General features: G+C 33.2%; 1 protein-coding gene across 1 annotated transcript in view; it reads left to right on the plus strand.

The window, feature by feature from the left end:
* The first annotated feature begins 2,697 nt into the window (after positions 1 to 2,697).
* LOC127872195 (slit homolog 1 protein-like) overlaps positions 2,698 to 25,187 on the plus strand; it is a 68,787-nt gene continuing 46,297 nt past the window's right edge. The window contains exons 1-4 of the mRNA XM_052415525.1: positions 2,698 to 2,906; positions 7,957 to 8,028; positions 17,774 to 17,845; positions 24,789 to 24,860. Of these exons, the coding sequence (XP_052271485.1) occupies positions 2,698 to 2,906; positions 7,957 to 8,028; positions 17,774 to 17,845; positions 24,789 to 24,860 (425 nt within the window). The remainder of the gene's footprint in view (positions 2,907 to 7,956; positions 8,029 to 17,773; positions 17,846 to 24,788; positions 24,861 to 25,187) is intronic.

Genomic DNA, 25,187 nt, shown 5'->3' on the forward strand with positions numbered 1-25,187 from the left:
TTTTTACATTCGCTCAGTCCCTATTCATTGCACAAATAACACACAAGTCATGTGGTGAATATATGACTAACAAATGAAAAAACAATAATAATTAAAACCTTTTTTTTAAATTAAATTATTTTTCAAAGGTAATATTCTAACTTAATTTCAAAGTCAGGATATATGTCGAAAATATTTTAATATATATTTCCTGTTTAAACTTAACTTCATCTCTGTAATCAAAAGTGGACTTTGTGTGTATACATTTTTGAGACACTATAAAACAATGTCATTTTTCTCTTGATGGTTTTGCTAAATATCCCAACTGTAGACAATTAAAACTCAAAAAAATATTGACGTTTGCATTTTTTACGGGCGTTCGATTAGTCTACGTTAAAAATTCGAACTTCATGCCCTGTGACTGTTATATCAAACACGTTGAAAGAGTAAAGATTGTAAACAAAACGACATGAATAGTTTACCGGAGGAAATACAATCTGCGTTTTTGAAGTACGTATTATGTTTCCAAGCGTGGAGACGTTGATCAAAATGGGATAAAATTTGAATGGAATACTTGGATTAGTTAATTGCGATTTGTCTACATGCATTCCATATGAAATCGCCATCACGGCAATAATATGAATACGATAATTGACAATAAATACATTTAATATACGGACTATTTTAGAATTCCTTGCTGGTCTATTATAAGCCGGTCAGCTACCATTTCATTCGCTTTTGTTTAGCGTCGGAAAAGATCTTATGGTTGGGTCATTTCCTCCATTCCCAATACACATAATGGAGTCGAACAATACAACTTCTTTTTTTTTTATTTCGACGAACACAAGGAAATAACCCTCTACTATTTTACAAATAGCTAAAATCGAATTATTAATGATTTGACTGGCATTTGAATAACGCGACAACAGAACAGAAAATGATATTGACAATGGTGAAAATGATATCAAATAAAAACATCTAGCAATATGTCTGAAATATGCATTTGTTACTAGAATAATCAGGCGGTTTCCCCGTACATAATTCTTAGTCTTTATATTATCCACGTGCATCCGCTCTTCGGAGTTGTGGTGTTTTGTTTCCAAATGTCTGGTTCCTTTTGTTCATCTGACAATCCATTTGTTGAATACGATGATAAAATATTGTTTTCATATAAAAACAAATGAAAAATATACGAAATAAGTAATAGTTTTAATTATATTGTTCATTGGTCTGAATCATTATATACAGTTACACCAGTTTACGATTGAGGCCCCAACGCTTTGGCCGATTGGGATGAGTTATTTTGATGTATCGCAAAGGACTGTTGCTTTCAATGATTAAAATCAAAGCGCTGAAGGCACTGCAGATGTTCGCTCTTTGAACGTTTTCAATATAACTTACAGTCACAGAACATAAAGTTCGACTTTTGAACACCAATGTAATGTTCTTTTAAAGTCTACAGTGGTGAGATTTTGAAAAAAAAATGAGGAAAATTCCACTGATGAACAATCTCTCATAATTAAATACAGGATTCATACAAACTTATCACTTATGATTACAAAGATAAAAACAGAAATTAAACGTATATCTAAGTTTGCGTTTAGGAAAAGTCCGTGAGTCTAACAAAGAATGAACAACACCATAATGCTAATAATAAATTTACTGGTATCAAAGAGCATTGTATTAAATTCTCGATCAAACCACATAAAAAATATTAAATATTTTTAGCCTGATATTAAATGCTTCATTTAACTCCTCTACTCCACCCGTCACCAATATTGTTATGAACGTACCATCTACTGCAATGTTTGATCCGTAAATTAACGTATATTTGCTATAGTTTCAATGGGTCAATACTTTCTCCTCGTGTGCATGTATTCCGATTTAAATTTTTCATCCAAAAATACTTAATGTTTTGAATTGCACGTCTATATTTAGTTACAGCACCTGGTCTCTTGCAACACGCACGCTTTTCATGTTTGGAACTTGACAGAAGACAGCAACTATTTCGAACTCTTATAAAAACACGTTTTTCTAGAAAGGGAATTAATCAGCAAATATTTACAAATGGCTAAAAAAGCGAAATATACATTTGCTGAAATTAAATTGCTACCGCGCAGATTCTTTGAAGGTTGTTGTTTTCACAACTTCTTCGCGATAAGGATTTAATTGCTCATCATTTGCTTTTAAATTTTCATAAGTAACTATTGTTTACAGTAAAAAGGTGAGAGGATGATGCCCGACATTGTCTTTAATGTACTGTATTAATTACCGTTTTAAATTACGTAAATGGAAAACTGTAAGTATGTGTTAAACAATCTGCGGTAAACGCTTACTTCATTGACCGACGTCAATCACAAATAATAGTCGCCAGTTAACCCCGTCCTCATTAGCATTGTCAGAACCGATTGGACGGCGACAATATATTTTGGCGACTAGAAAGTAACCTGCGAATTTCTCGTGACGCATCTGTTTCAGCACACATGACTGTTATGTGCTTTGCGAAATTAACCTCGGCTGCCGGGTATTCGCCAACGAAATAATTTTGATCCAAATAGACAAGTGCAAGGTGGCAAATGACACTTAAATGTGCACTGGAAGACAATTTAACGACAATTCATGTCCGGTTTCCCTGAAAAGGACAAGGTTATTCTGCAAAGGGAGTGCTGAAAATTAAAGAAGATATTCTTCTCGCTCCCCGTGCGCTGCGCTGCTTGTATGGCCTCTCTAGACGCCACAAGCTGTCGACTCGAACCAAAGAACGGTTTTCCCAGCACATTGAGCGTTCTGGGAACCGCCGTTCTTCGACACTTCCATTATCTTCATAGGGCCACCCCTCGTAATCCTGGCCTGTATCTCCGCCCAAGGTCCGCAACGCCCGTCCTCTACGCTGCCACCTCCACTTTCTCCGTCCCTCTTCCGGCGATGTAGTGAAACCATTATCTACCTACAGACAATTACCATTCCGCTTAGCGATCCTTCCAAGTTCTGTGAGTCAGCGAAGTCAGCAGGAGAGAACGTCCGGGTCGAGGGATTGGTACTCGCTTGATTAACAGAGCCGCCCGAGGAAGTTCCCATATCCGACCCTCTTCAGGCGATGTAGTTAAACCACTATCCTCCTACGGACAATTACCATTCCTCTTGCCGATTCTTCGGAGTCTTCAATAAAATCTTCTGCCAGTGACTCTCCCCCCGATCGCGACGTGCATGCTCCAGCTGCTGAGCGAGCTCTGTGAAACTAATTAATACTATATCATTTATAGAGTATCCTTTATTTTTGGACAATCGCCATTTTCTTTAACATTTTCAACTTTAATCGCGAGCTGACAGACTCAATTGCCATTGACGATTTTGTCGATCGGAAACGCTAAAATATAATATCGAGACTTAAAAATAAAGTTTGAATATACGCTTTAAATAATTTAATTAAACAGAAATATTTAAATTGTTGTTGTTGATTTTTGTCACTTGTTTGCCGCATATTCACCGCTGAAATTTGTGTCATTAATTGCACGTGTATTCAAACTACACGTAAATGTTTGTAAATAAAAATTATTATACGTGAGATCATAGCAGTCGTGTCCTCAATTTGTTTATTATGCGTTTACTTTTGTCACCATCGAAATATATAGTATTCAAATTTTTGATTAGCATGCAGTTTTCTTTCGACATGCAGTTTTCTTTTGACACATTCAAAGCATACTTTTCAAGCCGCGCCATGCGAAAATAGGTCTAATGGCGCGATGGCTAGCGAAGCTAAAGCCCTATCTGCGCAGTTGCGCTAGGTTTCGTGGTCTCATTATGTATCTCCTGACGCACTGCAAAACGCGCAGGCTGTGCCATAGCTACGCTAGCTGCATATGGCATAAGACCCATTTTCGCATGACGCGAATCTATAAAAATATCTTTGTTTCTTATTAATGGAACATCTTAGCACAGTACTTTTCGATAGGAAATTGAAGTCAAACTGTGTTGTACATAGCGAACTGGCAAATTTCGGTAGCATTTCAGTCGTTTAAGAACGACTTCCATACCGACTATAGAGTACAGCAAACATTTGTGGTTAGATAATGAAACGATTTTCGTCTTATCATGACATACTTTTGGTCGAAAAAAATATGAACAGTTTTGTCTTTGTGTTTTTGTAAAGTTGGAAATACCAGTTGCTTATGCTGATTGAGGTAAGAACTACATACTTTTTCTTATTTGGCAGCGAAAAAAGGAGCAGTTGTAGTAAGCTAAAAATTGAAGAAGAAAATAATGGTGTTTATAATTATGTGGTACCATGTGTTGCATGTGATTTTTGATAATTAGAATGATTTCCTTCTTAGATTTAGAATAAGGAACTGGTTTTTATTGCTAATTTAAAGGGGTATTGATAATAAATAAATCAAATGTGTTCGAATAAATATAATATTATTGATTTCACAATAACGAAATAACGATATAACTATTACGAAATAGTTCGTCATGTTCACGTAACCATTAATCCAATTTAGCATTTATACTTTTATAACTTCAAGTGCGCATTTTTCATTGACTAAACGTCCCAAACAAGGATTTCTTCCTACATACACAGTATTGTAGAGTACACGCACAGCTACACAGAAGATATTGCAATGTAAAATATAAATGCTTCACTTGCACATCACCATGCATACAATATATCGGTTAATAATTCCTTTGTAGTTAACGTATGAACTCGCAAATATGTTTATTATATAATTTGTTCTATATAATTTGTTCTACCCGGCGGAATTATAGTCACATATAATCTAAGAGCGTGACGAGCACATTAGTAATGATACTGTTTTGGGAGTTCAACTTTCATTATACCATTTTATTGTACATAAGGTCTTCTGTGGAAACATCCACTACTATTTATATCCAATGACATATACTCCGTATTCAGTGTAGCTGTCTAAGACTTTCTTGCACTAAGGTTTCTTAAGAGGAAATATGCAACGCCATCGAAATAACAAATTCTTTAATTTAGGGAAGGGTAACTTATATTAATGAGTCAACATAACATTATCGATATTTGAGATAAAACCCTCTGGAACATCAACGCCATGTCACAGTCAATATTTATTATAAACTTTTAGAAATTCTTGCAAAAATACTGCGGTATTTTCATTCTTAACTATTATAAACTAGATTGGAGAATCGCATTTCTTGACGTGAAATCCGTTTCAGTATTTAAAAGGAATACAAACAGACTAAGTTTGTTTTAATAAAGTATTGTAAATTTCCTTTACATACCGAAATGTTTTTTCGTTTTGTACACAATGAACAAGAAACTTGCTATTGGGTAAACATTACATGCATTCATGCAGACATGCCTATTTCTATATTATATGCGTTTTGACTTTATTTTGTGTAAATGTACCGATTTACAACACTACAATTGTTTTCAATAATAATTCTACTTGTTTTTGATAGGTTGCATATTATAAATCGAATATTACATAACAGTGTTGTTCTCGCACTCGTATAATACGGCGACAGCGCATGCAATAGAACTCATCGGAATACAAACAATTGTATGTAGCAAAGCGGCACAATTAAAACAATGTACTACTTCCCAGGCTGGCAAGTAGGTAACCACGGACGACATCCTCCGCGCGTCACTTATGTCTATGTATTCTTCCCATGGTTAGTTTTGTAAATGCTTAAAAGTAAATATTCGATTTTTATATTAGATGATTTCTGCATTAAAAAAAATAATTATCAAAAAGATAACCGAATTTGATAAGAATCATATTTACTATTATCATTGTGCTAAAATTTTACTGCACTTGGTTACTATCAAACCAGTGAATTAGCTGGCGATTTCTAAAAGAAAATGAAACGTTTTCCTCTGACAAAAGCGCGTTCCTGTGTTTCTGTAATCACAGTATGTATAGAAGAGGCGATTCATTATCCCCAATAATTGGAATACACAATCTTTAATTTACTTCTGATATTAATTTATTACTAAAGTGTGGTTTGTATTGTACAACTGACTAAGGTATATATATATATAAGGTTTCCGGTGTTGATTTTAAGAACGACAACAGTTAACAAGTATACTGATAATATAAATAACAGTATATATATATATTTAGGACACTGTAATATGTTTCGTGTGCGTTTTGAAGGTAAAAAAAACTCTAGAATCGATCGGCGATTGCATAATGTGGCCCATTTAGACGGAACGTATCTATATCAGTAATCAAGATGCGAATGTACTCTAAAATAATGTGGGAAAACACTTTTTCAAGCATTTTGGATACGTAAACATGGCCGCTGTACGTTACAATTAATACAAAAGCGATACAACTAAATTTGACGGATAGTAAGACTTTACCCCTAACATATGACAAACGCTTTTCTTTAAATGGGATTGCGTTCTAAAATTATGTATTTATACCTTGGCGAAATGGACCTCCATTTTGCCATTGTATAAAGTTTGGAACATTAACATAAAAAATAGTGTTCAATATATTGACACGTTTAATAAAGGTTTCCATTCTTTGTTACTAGAATATCACATTCCGAGTTCAAGGTTGTTTTAGTTTTTCTGTGTTAACTAAATAGAAAAAACACAAACCATTCGAATATTTTATAAATAATAGACGTAAAGTAATATTCACATATTGTGTTTTTTAAATGCCTTTCCTTTATTAATTTACAGATTCGATTTTAATAGATAAATAAATGATTGCAGTGCTTTTGAAATAGCGATCAACAGGCAGGTAAACGTGTTATTTAGCTGGGGCTCGCTGGAGATAATTCTACTGGCTGTACACTTGAATCGCCCATTAATTGATGTAACGAGATTACATGTTTTTTGTATGATAAGTAAACATTTTCACTTTAAGTGTTCTTCAAATCATAACCGGGAATCTGTTGAAAGGTTTTCCTGTTTTGTTTGAACGTTTAGTCACGTTTTAACTTCAGGGACCTGAGTTACAATCAGTTACGAAATGTTTTTCGGGCTGCGTTCAAGTCATTGAATCAACTTCAAAAACTGTCATTTACACTAGCATAATTTGTACTTAAATACATACTGTCCAATTGTCCATATAAATATTTGTAAGTTAATGGTCTGCTTGATTTTATGGAAAAACTTTCTCTATGGTTGTCCCTTTGTCATTAGAGGTGCATAGATTTAGCGTAGAACATGCATACACTTTATCAAAAACTATAATTATAATTAGTGTACGCATTAATCCCCTTGTGTCAAACAAGAACTATGTAACGTCACATGTTTGTTTATATCAGGAAGGATAATAAACGAAGGTCGACAGTGTTCAATAGAAAGTTCCCGTCTTTTGCGTTTTCAACCACAATCATGTATGATCACAATCATCGTCATCATCATCATCATCATCATCATCATCATCATCATCATCATCATCATCATCATCATCATCATCATCATCATCATCATCATCATCAACATAATCATCAGCATCATCATCATCATCATCATCGTCGTCGTCGTCATCGTTGTCTTCGTCTACGGCTTCGTTGTCGTCATCATCATCGTCGTTGTTCTCTTCGTCGTCAGCATCATCTGCATCATCAGCATTATCAGCATTATCAGCATCATCTTTATCATCATTTTCATCTTCATTTTCACAATCATTAGCGACGTGTTTACTTGTGTTGCTTTACTGTGTAATCACAAGGCGCTGTTTGTAGTTTTTCGAGGTTGCTTGGACGGAAGAACTGTCTCTGATTTGTGCCATTGTCTTATGTATGTCATTTCGTTTGCGAGGTTTCTTCGCTTTGTTAGAGGTGCGCTGTTTATTAATAAAACTATGCAATGTCCGTGTTGTTGGTACGTGCAGTTTGAATAAAGTCTCTCCTGCTTATTGGCATAAGCAAATGCACGTTAACCATTTCTTAGCTTATTTATAATACATGATTATTTGTTTCGTAGCAGAATAACTATGTTTTTTAATTCAGTTGACTTCGTTTTTGTTCCAGGAGTATAGGCGGAAACTCGCTCTCATCCCTACCCAACGATGCATTCAGAGGACTGCAGAACCTACAGTCACTGTAAGTTGTTTTCGCGTAGTACATATAATTTATGTGAAGTCTTAATTGCGTATGTTTGTTTATATTTGCTTCAGGCTGATGCATCACTATAGATCGTTCTCAAATACAAAATACGGTATTTTAAGAACTTGTGAGATGTTATTTAACTTGATTAGAAAACTAACCCGTTTCATAAATTGAATGCAATTCCATTTTTTAAAACGGTCCCCGGAAAACCTTTTCGAAACTGAAATTTTGCAAACTTATGTATCCTTGTTAATATGCCTATGTACGAAAATAGTATTTGATACATGCTGTTTGTGATAAATAACTGATTATCTTCGCTTAATAAATAATGTATTTTTCAGTTTGGAAAGTGTGTGCACAATTAGGATGTTTCCCTTTTCTCATGGGATTTTCATTTTTCATTGTGATTATATTATTGTTCAATGTTATATTTCCCACTTAATGCATAGAAGACATTTCCATCGATGTTTAAATGTTTTAAGTAGGCTTTTTAGTTCTATTTATCAATTTTAAGCAGTATTGGTGTAATTGCGCCAATTAATGTTTGAAAGATATTGATGGAAATACATTTGTAAATGGGGAAAACATTCGTATGTGAATTTTGTATATACATTTTATTGCATATATGCTACGACTATCTTGATTAAGTTTTATACATAGTATAGCTAATAGTTACATTTGAACAAATTTGCTTTAACTATTTAAATGTCATATTTCCCCATTTATCCTTAGTGAGTACAAATGTGGAATAATAGTATGTTTTCTACCTCAGGACACAAGTCATCGTATATAATCTGTCTGTATTTTTTTAATTAAAGCAATACTTTGAATTTTTCTTCTGAAAAACAGTAAGCGTATTAGTCATAAAATCCATTCTATGTTACATTGTGTTTTGAATTAATAAGTAGTATTAAGATAATGAATATGGATAATAAAACTACTATAACAATATAAGAATATTTCGTCTGTGCAATTCGTTTTCAATGTGTTATCTTGATAAAAAAGTTAGTCAGTTTATGTGATATTTTTGTAACCGAATCATTACATATGTATATTCATATACCGTCATTACAATATATGATTTAAAACACTATTTTATTATTGTGTTTGCCCTTGATGACTTTATCACTAAACATCAAACAAAATTCAAACAAAATGTCGCTTGTTTTCAATAAATGTAATTTGTAAAAGACCAAATGTTAATCTGAATAAACTGTAAGCAGGTTTGTTATGTACTGTTAGGTAAATAGCAGTAGGACGGCAGCTCAATTGGTTGTTGTAGTGGTGTTTTTTGATTTGTTATTGATACAGTACGTGTATTTATAGTTAATTTTTATAAATTGTTCCTTAAAGCATGTGAGAAGTTTGCGAACTATTCAGGTTTCCGTGAAATTTGATAGATGATGATGATGATGATTATGATGATGATTATGTTTCAAGTTTGAAATTTCAATGTTTATTGCTATATGGCCTCCGGTCCTTGCAAGTACAAATAACATCGAATACAACACCATTTCAAAAACACCGACAAAATATAAGCAAACATACATATGTAATGGTACAGCTATTTATAATTAACTGCTATTCAGTAACGCATTTCTTCTTTCAAAAGCATAATACAAGAACATAGAAGTACCCCTGATCACCTTTTCTTATCGGGATCTCATGATTATATTAAACGTATTTCTAGTAGCGGGTGTATAATACTTAATTGGTATATACCTTTCTCGGAGGTCTAAGTATGTCGTGCATATTAATAGAAAATAAAATTCATTTTTAATAACAGTTTTGCAAAAAAGACAGAACCCTTGGTCCCTGTCGATATTCAAATAGCGGCCCTTTTTAATCATGAGCTTATGGGAAGAAATTCGAAAGCATACATATGCATTTCGAAATTTATGATAATGATTATGATGATAATGATAATGATGATGATGATGATTCGTGCGTTCTCACGAAGATCTCACCGTCTCCAAGACTATTCTTGCGAATCCTTTCATGCATTCTCACGAATACTTTACAGTTTCCTATGCTCTCCTTGCAAGTCTTTTCGTGCGTTCTAATGAGGACCTCACATTTTCCAATGCTATTCTTGTGTGTCCTTTCAGGCGTTCTCACGACGACCTCACAGTCCCCAAGGCTCTCATTGCTGGTCCATTAATGCGTTATCAAGACGACCTAAAAGTCTCCTAGGCTGCCATTGCTAGTCCTTTCATGCGTTCTCACGAGGACCTCACAATATTCTAGGCTCTCCTTGCGAGTCGTTAAATGCGTTTTCACGACGACCTCACAGTCTCATAGGCTTCCCTTGCTTGTCCTTTCATGCGTTCTCACGACGACGTAACAGTATCCTAGGCTACCCTTGCTTGTTCTTTCATGCGTTCTCAACACGAACTCACAGTCTCATAGGCTGTCCTTGCGACTCTTTTCATGCGTTCTCACGACGACCTCACAGTCCCCATGGCTCTTATTATGGGTCAATTTATGCGTTCTAACGACGACCTCACAGTCTCCTAGGATCCTCTTGCTTGTCCTTTCATGCGTTCTCACGACGACCTCACAGTCTCATAGGCTGTCAATTCGAATTTTTTCATGCATTCTCATAACGACCTCACAGTCCCCAAGGCTCTCATTATGGGTCCATTTATGCGTTCTGACGACGACCTCACATTCGCCTACGCTCCTTGCGAGTCCTTTCATGCGTTCTCACGACGACATCAAAGTCTCATAGGCCCACCTTGCTAGTCCTTTAATGTGTTTTCACGACGAACTTACAGCCTTCAAGGCTCTCCTTGCGAGTCATTTCATGCTTTCTGACAACGACCACACAGTCCCAATTGCTGCACATGCTAGTCCGCTCATGGGTTCTCACGAAGACCCCACGATCTCACAGGCTGTCCTTGGGAATCATATCATGCATTATCACAACGACCACACAGTCTCCTAGACTCTCCTTGCTAGTCCTTTCATGCATTCTCACGAGGACCTCTCAATCTCATAGGCTGTTCTTTCATTCGTTCTCACGACGACTTCACCGCCTCATAGGCTGTGCTTGCAAGTCCTTTCATTCGTTCTCATGACGACCTCACAGTATCCAAGGCTTTGCTTGCGAGTCCTTTCATTCGTTGTCACGACGACCTTACAGTCTCATAGGCTGTTCTTGCTAGTCATTTCATTCGTTCTCATAAAATCCTCAACGTCTCCTAGTCTTTCCTTGCATGCGTTATTACGACGACCCAACAGTCTCCTAGGCTTTCCTTGCGAATCCTTGGTCGCGATAGAAGCGCAGACAGAACGCAAGTCATATTTGACAGGGGACATACAATTTAAAAAGTGTAAAGAGCATATATATAGAATTCGAAAGTTGAGCAATAGTTCCAATATTAATTGTAAAGTTAAATATTTTAAATTATGATATAAATTGACAGCAATTTCTGTCAAAGGTAAAAGCGTGTTTACATAAACCTCTCCTTCACACAAAATTCTTGACGAGATGTGAAGAACGTTTTACAACGTACACGACATATGTTTCTCAAACAAATACATATTTAAGTCGAACATGTCAATGCATGGTAAATGCCTTATGCAAACCGCTGCGATAATGTGAACATATACTCGTGTTATCTTATAATTGTATTGCACAGTTGAGTTTTTAATTGATTTATTAGGGTTAAATATGACACCACACAGAACGCCTTATCACACGCTCCATTATTCCACGTTTAACCTTACAGCTTTCCTATGACGTGACGTCATGAGTATCAACGTTCGTTACAATGATTCGAACATAATAATAAACGTCCAGCAACATTATTTAAATAGTAATAATTGTTACCATCAGCGCCTTAGAACGGTCAATCCAAAGAGTTACCCGGTTAAAATGCTTATAACACATAATTAGTCCTTAAATACATGCATATGTCTGCTTTTGAGTATTCGGTATATTTTCATCCATTTGTATATTTTAACGGTGAATCAATCTTCATCTTATTCCTTTCGTATTTTCTCTTTTTCAATTTATCGCCAATGTCGTGTTAATTAATATGTCCAGTTAAAGCACAGCGCGAACAGTAAGGAGTTAACTATGTATATGCATTGCTATGGCCAGTGCTCACACCATAGCTCAATTATGAATATGCACACGTTTAAGTTTATTACAACAAGGCATTCCATGCTCTAATTTTATTATTAAGAATGATATATTTCTTTAGCACATAATTTCTCCTTTTTTATTAAATGGACTTATATATGCACCTGGTATCATGACATATGTTTTCATTTTATAATCACTGTAACGCAATGAATATGAGTATACACAGTTAGCTTTTATAACAACAGTATTTTATTGCACTAAACTAACTTTTAAAGGCAATGTAGGATAGTAATAAAGCACTTTAACGATCATACAAGTGGATTAATTTTACTTTTGCCACCAGTCAACCAGTCAGAAAACATCTATCGCATAACAGTTTAAAGTAAAGAAACGAAGAAAAAAAAATAAATACAGATACATTTATGCAATATATGTGATGTTTAACGTATTGAGAACACACACCAGCAAAACTTTACAAATTTACCTATTATCAATACTTTTAAGGTACACACTGCTTTAGCATAACACTTGTTGATAGTTTGACAGTCTAACCACCAGACATTAAATACTTCATTTTTCATGTTACACGCGACATAGTATAATGTATCCTTGTGTCGTGAAAAACGAAAGTTTGCAATATGTTTTTTTTAACATATTTCATTTTCCTATACTTTAATAATGGTTAACCATGTTTATAGTAAAATGATTCTGAATAATTGTTAATATATCTTTGTAGTTTCCTGAGAGCAGAATCAGTGAGTCTCTGCCTCTGTTTGACAACAAATATCAAAGCGTATCAAATCATATTTTTGAAAATATTGTTCTTAATACGCTTCGTCCAATTGATTTGGCGAAATGAGAAGATAGGGCTGACGTGGGTAACGGTTATGTTGAAGTGTTGTAAGTTTCACTCAGTATGAGAGGCATCTTTAAATATACGTCACACTTAGCAGCAAACGTATACACTATACAGATCTTGTTTTGCAGACGGATACGACAATTGAAACCGGTTTCTTACTCCCCATTTAACCGAATACCAAACCATCAACCCATTCGTTTATAAAACCGAAAATCGAACTGACATCTTCCTTTTATAATTACTATATTCTCAAGACTTGATCGCCAAGCTTTTAAAATTATTTAATATGAAGCTATAGTATACAAATATTATTCTAATAGATGTCTACATAGTTGTGTTCATTAATAACCCAAGCACTTTTTTTGTGGCTGAATTACAAGCAATTAGGTAGCTCATTATTCCTCATTTTAAGCGAATAAAAAACTGTCACTTTTGAACGGAAAAAAAATAGTCCATTCTTCCAACCGTAGCCGTTAACATTGCAAATAATTATAAATCTAGGTATGACATTACAATTTTTCATACAACATATCACTATATATAGAGAATAACAGGTTACTGTCGGATCTTTTTGTAATATATCAGGCAATGCTTAGAATAATATAACGGCGAGGCTTGCCGAGCCGATATTTTATTCGTGCCGAGCCTGATATATTACAAAAAGATCAGGCAGTAACCTGTTTTTATGTTTATCATACCTCTACGTCCCCGATTTTAAAGAAATTATGATAAATCGCTAAAAACCTGCAGTTTTAGCGGGAAAGAATATGACTTTTGTCGTTTGACGTGTAAATAATGACGTCATGAGCACGCGCGCTTAATATTTGTAAAAACATATTACATCTTGGTATCAAATTGTTTGTTATGATGAATCGGATTCGATTTTACTAACAATGATTACTTTATAGTTGATTCCGAGTACTATGACCATCCTCCACAAATGACTGATATAAGAACTTCCTGTTAACCATGATAAAAAAATATATTAGGCAACGTTATATCAGGCAGATATCAATGCGGTGGAATGATAAAGATCTATAAACTCAAATTCAATTTCCTATGTCACGGGTAAACAATGACTACGGAACAGTCTAATTAATGTTTATTAAAACAAAAGGAGGAGCAAGTATTTTCTAACTTAACGTTTACTTCGTATGTATCAATATGAACCACGTAATTTTAAGAATCATTTTACATGTTTTCCTGATGCGACATTATTTATTCGCGCTAATTTTTACAAAGGTTGACTTATTGAGAAGAAAACAATTCATCTTTTCTTATTCAAACCGAATACAGAACTGGCTTTTCTCATTTCAATAATAACGGTAGATTATTCAAACTGCATGCCATGACTATGGCAATCATGATATTCAACACATATAAGGACTATCATTTTCTTACTTAAATAATAACTTGACATAAACCAAACTGTGAAAAATAAGTCTACATATTGCTATGATGTTAGAATAATTATCCCTACCTATTTCCACTTCGTTCTGTTAACTAGTCATCTAGTTCATTTTTCGAGGCTGAACATGGAACCTGCATGACATTTATTAAACTGTTCATATTTTAATATCGCCATATAAATGAACATGTAGTTATAATTTCAAAATAAATTTATATTTAAATAATGAATATAGTAATACTAATAATAATAAATTTTAAATCAGTGTACACTTTAAGACTTTTCTAACACAACACTTTTCAAATTTGAATATCTCAGTTATAAGTTAAAGCGGGTATATACGATCTTATCAAATATTTATTACATGTGTAAAAAAATTATTATACATATATTTCAATATAAACTAAAATAAAAGTTAAGAAGAACGTGTGTCGAAAAATGCTAAATAAGCCAGATATTTAATTCTGAAATCGAAAAAGGCTGTACAGCCGAATTCGCCAGCATGTATATCATGCTTGTACGATGTGAATCTAAATTTAGTTTAACGGTTCATTTGAAATTCCTGCAGCGATATCGATTCATACGACACACAAACACTTACTAAAAAGACGAATGCATCGGTTATTGTAGGAAAATAATTACGAATTATCTTCGTCACAATCGGCTCGGGGCGCTAATTTGTATTTGCTGCATTTCCTGAAATTCGTCTTAAATGTATCATTTTTCTTGCATATTGTGTGTTATTATTACATATTTGTATCAATATTTTACAATTCAGCACATATAAAAATCGTATATACCCGCTTTAAGATGTTGATTTAAACTTAACGTGTGATGATTTGACTACAAGACGGAAAAATACGAAACTATACATACCCCACGTGCTGAAGCGTGCAATTGTCATGGTTGAATGATCAAAATGTAGTCAAATGATCACATTAAAAATGTGAAATCTAAATCTTAACTCATAACAGAGATATACAAGTTTGAAAAGTATTGCGTTAGAAAAGTCGCCAAGTGTAGAAACGTTTGAGGTACGAATAAAACTACATGACGTCAATATAGCCCACCTGGCTATAACTTTCAATCGGAAATACACTAACTGATTATTGATATTTAAAAGCTTTTTTCAAAGCTATCGGGTACACTTGTATACATGTTCAAAATTATGTAAATTAGATCATTCTGTTGAACATAAGGCTTTAATAATGAATACGGCAAAGAAAGGGTAATTGTTTTATTTCTTCTGTTGCACAACAAAACAGAATAAACGTATAGGTAGACATGTTTTGGAATATATGTTATAGCATCCTAACTTGCAAAAGGATGTTCAGGGTAATATGGTAAAGTTTCTTCTATGAAAATATTTCTCTAGTTGGAAATGCCGGTTCCTTATTCGGTTGAAATCAGGAGCTAGTTACTTTTATTTATTCGGCATCGAATAATACAATGAAGCCGAACTATATTAGAACAATAACTTTGATAATTATTGCATAAATAGTGGCATTTATAGTTATGTGGTATATTGCGTTACATGTGTACATACTGTTATACATGTAATTAGAACATGCCTTTCCTTATTAGATTTGAATAAGAAATAAGGAACTAGTTCCTTAGTTCCTATTTTAAGGGGAAATGCAGTTGAAATAAATCACATGCGTTTGATAATGTGTACGTGACCATTCAACCAATTTCACGTTTAAATAATATTTTTTCCATCTTAAAGTGCGCCCTGTTCAGTGACCAAACGTTTGAAACACGTGTTTTCTCGGACCATGGGATTACACGTTCGTTTTTGTAAAGAACATGCACAGCTAACATGCTGATACTGTCACGTGCCGTCTAAATTCTTCACTTGCACATCGCAATTCATTTGCTTTTTCGGTAAATGACTTGTTCATAGCTCATGTTTCCCTGCCCTGTGTAGTTTACGTGTGATTTTCTTTATACCAGGCGGATTTATAGTCAAATATCATAATAGTGCGTGACGTGCACAAAAGTAATGATACACGTGTGTGCATTTAACCATATGATATATTTTTATTGTAGAAAAGGTTTCAGACAACACTTATTCCTGTGTTTTGGCATATATATATACATATCATTATAGTATCAAACCATCTACCATCTATACACTAATGATACACTCAAGCTCCGTTTGAATTCGCCCTTTGAGCTTATACGCTTTCAAATACGCAAGTTTCACATGATTCTCTTTTCCTCATCGATATCAAAATATGCACAACAACTACTACTCAATGACAAATAATTCGTATTCGGTGAAGCTGTCTAAGACTTTCTGTGACTATGGTTTCTTGAGAGGAAATATGCGCACGGGGAGATGGAACTCAATTTATAACTCATACAGTTGAGACGAATCATATTTCCAAAAACTTGGAATAAACGATAATAAATTTACTACTGCCATTAATTTAAAGTTAGATTGTGGATTAAATTGTACGACTGGTGAACGTATAATAGTGCATGTACATTAATAAACTATCTAAGTGAACGACAATAACTGAACGTAATTCTATTGAGATAATTTGTAATTGTTGAAAACACGTAGTGGTGTGTGATCGTTATGTAGTGAAAAAGCTAGATTTCACGCAGTAGTTGAAGAAATCAATCAGCGAGTTTTTGAAACTTAACGCACGCTATTTCTGGCTTTCATTTGTTTGTTAAATTTTGCGTTCTTGGATAACCATATTTCGAAAATCTGTTTAACACATGTGTCAGTGACGTAGATCTGCCCAACCAATCAAAGAAACGGTATATTCATCTTTGAGTAGCTGTCGTATGTTTTCGACATCGTGACATTAACATTTATTTCAACATCACACAGGGCTTTTTCAAGACAATAATTGTTTACATTGAATATGAGAATTACAAACCACATTGTTCTTATGTTCTTAAATAGCACTATATAAATAAAGTTTTAATTAGCAAGTCAGGGTCTGATCAGGCTTACCAATACTGTAATTTTATCAAAGGCTTTCGTTTATCATATAATTTCATCGTCTTAGTTTTCCTTGGATTCACGTCAATTATGTCAAAAATTACGTCAAATTTACATATTGTGTTTTACAAAATGCCTTTCCTTTATTTATAAATATAGCCCATCTTAATAGATCAATATACGATTGTAGTGCTTTCACCCAGCGAACAGCAGGCAGGTATACCTGCTATTTTGCAGGAACTCGCTCGAGATAATTCTAATTGCTTACCACTTACCTCTTACAGTATTTTATGTGTTGTTTGTATTATCAGACAACTTGTTATCTTTGAGTATTCTTCAAATCAACACCTAACCCTTCTTAATGGGTTTGCTGTATTGTTTGAATGTTTAGTCAAATGGCGCTGTTTGGTTTTACTTCAGATACCTGCATGACAACAGGTTAGGCAATATTCCTCGGGCAGCGTTCAGCGGCTTGACCCAACTACAAACGCTGTGAGTTTAACTAGATGCATGATTTGTATTTAAATACATACCGTCCAGCTGGCCATGTATACATATGTTAGTCCAATGTCTGCTTAAATGAATGAAAGAACTTTCTTTATTGTTGTTCATTTGTTATATGATAGCTTTCTGGTAAGAATGCTTTTCATCAACGAAACTATGACATCATGCGGCTGTTTCTACATATAGTATTTGAATAAAGACACCTGCTAGTCTTTCCCATATAAAGGCATACGCAAATGCATTTTAAACAATGCATAGCTTATTTAAAATAGTATATCAAGTGTTTCATAATAGTTTATGTATCGCTTTGGTTGACGTTGTTTTTGTTTAAGGTATTTATCGAGAAACGTTATCGAATCCATAGACGCCGGTGTATTTGAAGGAGTGCCGAACATAACCAAACTGTAAGACGTTTTTAGACGGGAAATTTAGTATAAATAACTAATAAAAAGTGTATTATTATTATTATTATAATTATTATTATTAAACATTACATTCAGAAGGCAAAAGACCTAAGTGGACATGGTAAGCATTCAGTGTTTACAAAGTAAATAGTTTATGATTAAAAATGTCATAATACATGTTATTGAAACAATACATAAATTTATTATTAAATACTAGGTTCTTATATTACAAATATGTAATTAAATATGTGTGATAACTTCAAATTCTAATTGAGCTTATTTATTAAAACCACATATGAAAAATATTGTATGCACATATGTTAAGTCTAATAATAAATAATATAGAAATACTTTGTACTAACCACAATTAACAACTTTCGTTCCATGAGGCACATGCATATAATATACATAACATATATATATATATATATATATATATATATATATATATATATATATATATATATATATATATATATATATATATATATATATAAAAGAAAAAATGTATTAAAATATGCCGACCGGTTTCACACAGCTCATCAGGGCATATGCAATATACACAATAACTTCAAATTGTAAGAGTAATTGTTATGAGCTGTGCGAAACCGGTCGGCATATTTAAATACAGTTTAATACCCATGCGACGTTTGTTTTACTTTTTCAATATATTGAAATCTTAGTCCGGATTCACTTTACATTTTTACACACAGACACGCACGCACGCACGCACACACGCACGCACGCACGCACGCACGCACGCACGCACGCACGCACGCACGCACGCACACACACACACACACACACACACACACACACACACACACACACACACACACACACACACACACACACATATATATATATATTAGACAGCTTCACCGAATACAATGAAAATATAGGAAGCACAAAGGCTCTGGTCACATTACACTATTTAAAGAGAGTATGCACGATGTGTTCAATTTTATTATATTGATAAAAATATTAGTATCGTGAAATAAAGTTAACACTAAACAATCAGTGTTCCTTATATCAATAGCCACAATTTCAACGCAAGATGTGGTATGATTACATAGATTTTTGTAGTTACAAAATGCTCCTTTTGATTTATTTGTGACACAATTAATTCTATTTTGATTTCCCGCGAATATATCTATTCATACGACACACGACCACTAAAATGGTACCATGTTAGTGTTCATGTGTCGTATGAATAGATATCGTTTCGGGAAATTAAAATGGAATTAAATATGCAAAACAATAATAAAATCGAGCATTTTGTATCTACAAACATCTATTTTACCAGACCAAAGTTGGCGTTGAAATTTCGGCAATTGCCATAAGGAACACTAATTTTTAATTGTTTAACATTATTTCACGAAATACTTTACAAAATTTTCGTTGATTTTGAGCGTTATAGAGGCGTTAATTGTATTCACTCTAGATACGGCTAGAAATTCCCTGAATATTTAATAACTCACGCCACATATTGGCCTTTTCAACCCCTTCCTAGTTTTTGACACCGCATGGCACTTGTTGTATTTCCACCTATATGTATTATTTTATATGAAGTTATAATTCTGTTATTGTATATTTTGTTCAGACATAACTAATACGAACTGGTTACAAAATTGTACAAAACATGTTTTAAAGTGATATTATGGGCATTGTTCACTGTTGAATTGAGCTGAAAAGAATTAACAGGTCAAAGTAATTAGTTAAAATGTGGTAACTGACCAATTATCTACAACTCATATTGCTACAAGTTGTTTTAAAAAATATATTTTATTTTCGATATTTTACATGACTCACCCAGTCCTCTAAGCCGAAATGATCCGTAAAACAAAATTGTGTTTTTGTATCGTATGAACGAATCTGCATGAAAACTACATTAAGACTCACTTCGTACATCGAATCATTTATGTCGTCAGTTGTCAAAACGAAAGTACGGTTGATATTCAAACGGATTATTTTTGTCTTTCCTGGATATTGTTTTAGTATGTTGATGCTGCATTAACAAATATAAGTGTATATGAAGTGAAAAAAAACAACAAAAAACAAGGGTTGCGATAGACACCAATATTCTGTTATATGCCCATAATATCATTTTAAAGAACAATGAAATATGTTAACCAACGGTTCAGAATACCTATTTCCATGAAGATGGATCGATAAGAAATATTTTCGGAATTAGTTTTTTTTACTTACACATGTAGTGTGAATACAAATACATGGTATAATACTTGGTATACACTTGCAGGGATACTGTTTGTTTCGGCATTAGATCTCATGAACGTATGATCAAAATGTGATGAATCTTCACGGAAATCCTTTCAAATATGAATTGCGATCTATTTACATTCATTCGATATTTCGTCGCTATGACTGCGAAACTTCGAATACTCATTTCCAAGACATCCTTATATACGGGCTAATTTGGAGTTTTTGTTTGTCTTAAGCAGATCTTAAGCAGATCAGCAACAATATCATTCGCATTGGTTTTGCTCGGACATTTCTGCCATTCTGAATGAATATCATGGTACCGACCGGGAAACGTGTGTGTTTAAATTGATTAATTATGCAGCCTTTGCGGTAATGTTCGGCTTATATCCTGAATATGTTATAAATACCTACATCAACATATTATTGATTTAACTGGGATTTTCATAACGCAGTAATGTGAACAGTAAGTGTTATTGACAATGTTTAAATTGTAATGAAGGAATTACATATATTATATACTCAGACGTATTCCTTGTTGTATGCCATGGTTTTGTAGGTTAAACATGCTATTCCGCTCCGAAGATTTTGTAAGAGATGAAATTGTTTAGTTTTTAATGCGAAATTTTCTGCTTTCCTTTTGTATATCTGACTATGTATTGGTTGTATACGGCGACCAAATGTGTTTTTCTGTTCGGAAATCATCCGATGGACCTTACATTTTTGATAATATTGTATAGTGGTCTTAATCATTGTATTGATTGAAACTTATGAATAATACTTAAAGTGCAATGCTGTAGACAATCGGATTAATGACAAACACAGTTCGAGGTATAATTTATACTCATGACTACGATGCAGCCCACTATTGCCTTTAATGCGATTATAACGCAATTCAACTGACCGTGGTGTTTGTCACGCCTAAAGCCCCATTTAACACAAGCCATAAATCTATTACAAATAGCAACACATCTTTTTACAACACTTTGTCCAAAACGTAATGGTAATCTGCTTGAATACAAAATAAGAATTTGGTAACTCGCTCCTCAGCGGAAAAAACTGAGCTGGACAAGTGATAAACAAATAAATCAACAAATAATTAAATCACTAAATCAATAAGTCAATAAATCGATAAATCGATATATTAATTAATATGTTTGAATGCATTTTTTATTAACAACAAACAATGATATACTAATGAAGTAAAGTTGTATACAAGTTCCATTGTTATTGAAAAACAGAACAAAAGCATTCCTCATTTTACTGCAATAAGAAGTACGGCATATTCAAGTTCATTGTTGCTGTAAGAAGGAACTAGAGAAACAGATGATTACAAGTATTCTTTAGCAAACTTGCATATAAAATTATTGACAAGGGGTTACAGTTTCGTCTATGAACAAATTTGTTTTGTGGATAATTCCAGTTTCTTATAAATTTTTTAAAACAATTATTTTATTTTAAAGTGAATGATATTTGAAGTTATGTAGTATGTGTATTACATGTAAAAGAAATGGTTTATGTTTATATATGTTATGTTATTCATTTAGTTAATACATTATATTCGTTATATCGTGTAAGTTTAGTATAAGGAATCTGTTGTGTTTCTTATTCAGGCACGAAAAGGAGATTTCTTTATTAGTTTATTAATATATAAAATTAGGTTAAAACGTGTTATAATGTATATTTTTAAACATCATAACTAGATGCATAATGATTGTTATTGTTGTGTCGAAGAGTGTGGTACACACAAAATCGTTCCTATAAGGAGACATGCAATATGCTTATTTGGTTTGAATAAGTAATAAGGAACAAAAGTATGAATAGCTTAAGTTAGTGGAACTGTCATAGACCACTATTTTCATATACAAATGTAGTAGCATAAATATTTTTTTATTCTGCCTTTAAATGTTAAACACTGCCTATAGTTTGAAAACGCAAGTTCTTCATTCGGTTTAAAGAAGAAATACTTGACAATATTTTTACTACTTGTCAGCCGAAATATAGAGACTGGTGTTTTAATAAATATGATTGCGTAGTAATAGTATACAATTAATATGCATGATATAATTTTCACATATTTCAAGATTATTATATTTATGTGCTTCAGTTTGGTAACGTGTAAGTTTTCTTTGAAGTTTTTGAAAAATGTGAGTAAAAATGTATTACGATAAATCCGTATCTTAAAAATGAATGGTTATTAAATTGCAATAGACAATAGTTAACATGCAGGTATTCCATAATTTTGCTTAGAATCAAGGAACAAAAGTGCTTTATACCATTGTGTTTATAACAATTACTAAAAGTTTTGATATTTCTTTTCCGTCCGTCTTTCCTATCACCGAGACTGAATGGTTTTAGAAAATAAATTATTTCTGAAAATCTGAATTATGTTTATGCTAATAAAAACAGTTGTAAGATATTATAACTAGACACTAGAATCATGAGACAAGTTTTAACTTCTATTAAACACAACATATTCTAGGCATGTGCAAACTTCAATTTAGAAAAAAACTTGTTAGAGCAAAGGTTATTAAATATTTAACGGTTGATGTCATGCATGATAGTTTAAGACATTCATTACATATAGAATGTTAATGATTTTGTTTTCTGATACTAAACAAGAAAACAGAATGATTATTTAAAACTTATGCTACTTTGTCAACGTCGGGGTGGCTTCAGATAATACAAAATTGTTTCTTAAACACCAAATACATCAAGCTACTTTAAAAATACATGGGTTGTCAGAAACTATTTTAACATTTCCATCATTTCCGTCATAAAACTTTAACAGATAAAAAATAATTTAGTCCATTTAGTTGATATAAGAAAACGTTTCAGGATGATTTGAATTAAATGTGACATTGAAAGACTTTTTTGTTCTCTTCTTAACAAGCTAGAATTAAAACCGTATATATATATATTGACATGTTGAGTACATGCTGTCAATTTTTGTAACTAGAATAACATTTTCAGATGTCAAGGCTATTTGAGTTTGATGGTGTTAACTCAACGAAAAAACACACATTGAAACACAATGTTAAATAAACAAAAAAAGTACCGTCAAAGTTAAATATTATGTTTTACACATTGCCTTTTCTTTATTTATATACTTATCCAATCTATATAGATAAAATACGATTGCAGTGCTTTTGACAAAGCCAGCAGTAGACAGCTATACCTCTTATTCATCTCTTTGGGGATACCTCTGCTGGCTGACCACTTGACTCACCCATTTAATGGTTACACGGCAATTCATATGTTGCTTATATAATCAGGAAACTTGCTAACATCGGCGTTCTTTTAATCCGAATATGGAACCTTTGAATTATGTTAACCTGTATTACTTGAATGTTTAATCATATGTCGTTGTTTATGGCGTACCATTGGGGTCAAAAGTCAACAAGACCTACTAGGTAAAAAGAGAAATGTACTTCGACGTACAATATGTACGTCGAAGTACAAAAATTGTACTTCGAAGTACAGATATGAAATGCACTTCGAAGTATATATTTGTACGTTGAAGTACAATTTGTACTTCGACGTACATGTTTTTACTTCAACGTACAAATTTTCTGAACAGCCAATCAAAACATTCGTCTCTTGAGCCGCTTTTCCTTCAGATGTATTCATAATAATTGTTTAAAATCTCTTTTTTAATTATGGACAAATTGAATAAAAATATCAAAATTGAAAAAAACAAACAAAAAACAAAGAAGTTTTAAGTTTTTAATGCATTGAAATAGATTTTATACCAATTTGAAGAAGATTCAAGGCTACCTTTTTTAAAATAAAAATTATCAAGCATATTGTGAGTATTTATTGACCATGCGGGACAGAGTATCACGGTCCATTTCATTACTGTGTAGGAAATTCCCAACGGTAACCAAACAGTTACCTTACGATTACGGGAGTTAAAATGTATTGTAGATGGTTTGGTCGTATTTTGTGATAACCATTATTTGTATAAGTCAGAGGTTAATTCCGCCACGCCAGGTCAATTAATGCGCACAATATCTATGAATTATCGGTCGATAGTTTCATACTTTGGTATAAATAATAATAATGTTCAATAAATACGCATTATATCTATGAGTTAGCGGTCAATAGTCGCATAATTTGGTGTAAATAATAATACTTATAATGTTCAATGTCAAATATATCTAAAAGCAACAGATGTAAAGCGTCTTCTGATTGGCTAACACTCAAGGTTTCGAAGTACAAAATAAAGTACATTTCTCTTTTTACCTAGTAGGTCTTGTTGACTTTCGATCCAAATAGTATGCCATAGTTGTTTGTTGTTACTTCAGGAAACTTGATGGCAACCAGATACGCAATATTTCTCGGGCGGCGTTCGGGGACTTAAGTCATCTTGAAGAACTGTGAGTTACGCTAGACACATGATGTTTAGCGAAATAGTTGCCGTCCAGCTCTCTATAAATAAACTTGTCAGTCTGTGGTCTGCTTGATTGGACGGAAGAACGTTGGCTGTTGATATTTTGTGATTGTCCAATAGGCTGCTCGGTTTACTGCGCTTTCTGGTAAGAATATTGTTAACCAATAATACTGTGAACTAATATGGCTGTTGCTGCACGTGGGCATTCCCCTATAAAGGCATAAGAACATGAATTTTGAACAACCCTAAGCTTAATTTAATATTTGATAGTGAGTCCTAGTGGTATAACTTTCGCTTTAGTTATTTGTTTTCA

The sequence above is a fragment of the Dreissena polymorpha genome, chromosome 3, assembly GCF_020536995.1.
Source record: "Dreissena polymorpha isolate Duluth1 chromosome 3, UMN_Dpol_1.0, whole genome shotgun sequence".
NCBI classification, from domain to species: domain Eukaryota; kingdom Metazoa; phylum Mollusca; class Bivalvia; order Myida; family Dreissenidae; genus Dreissena; species Dreissena polymorpha.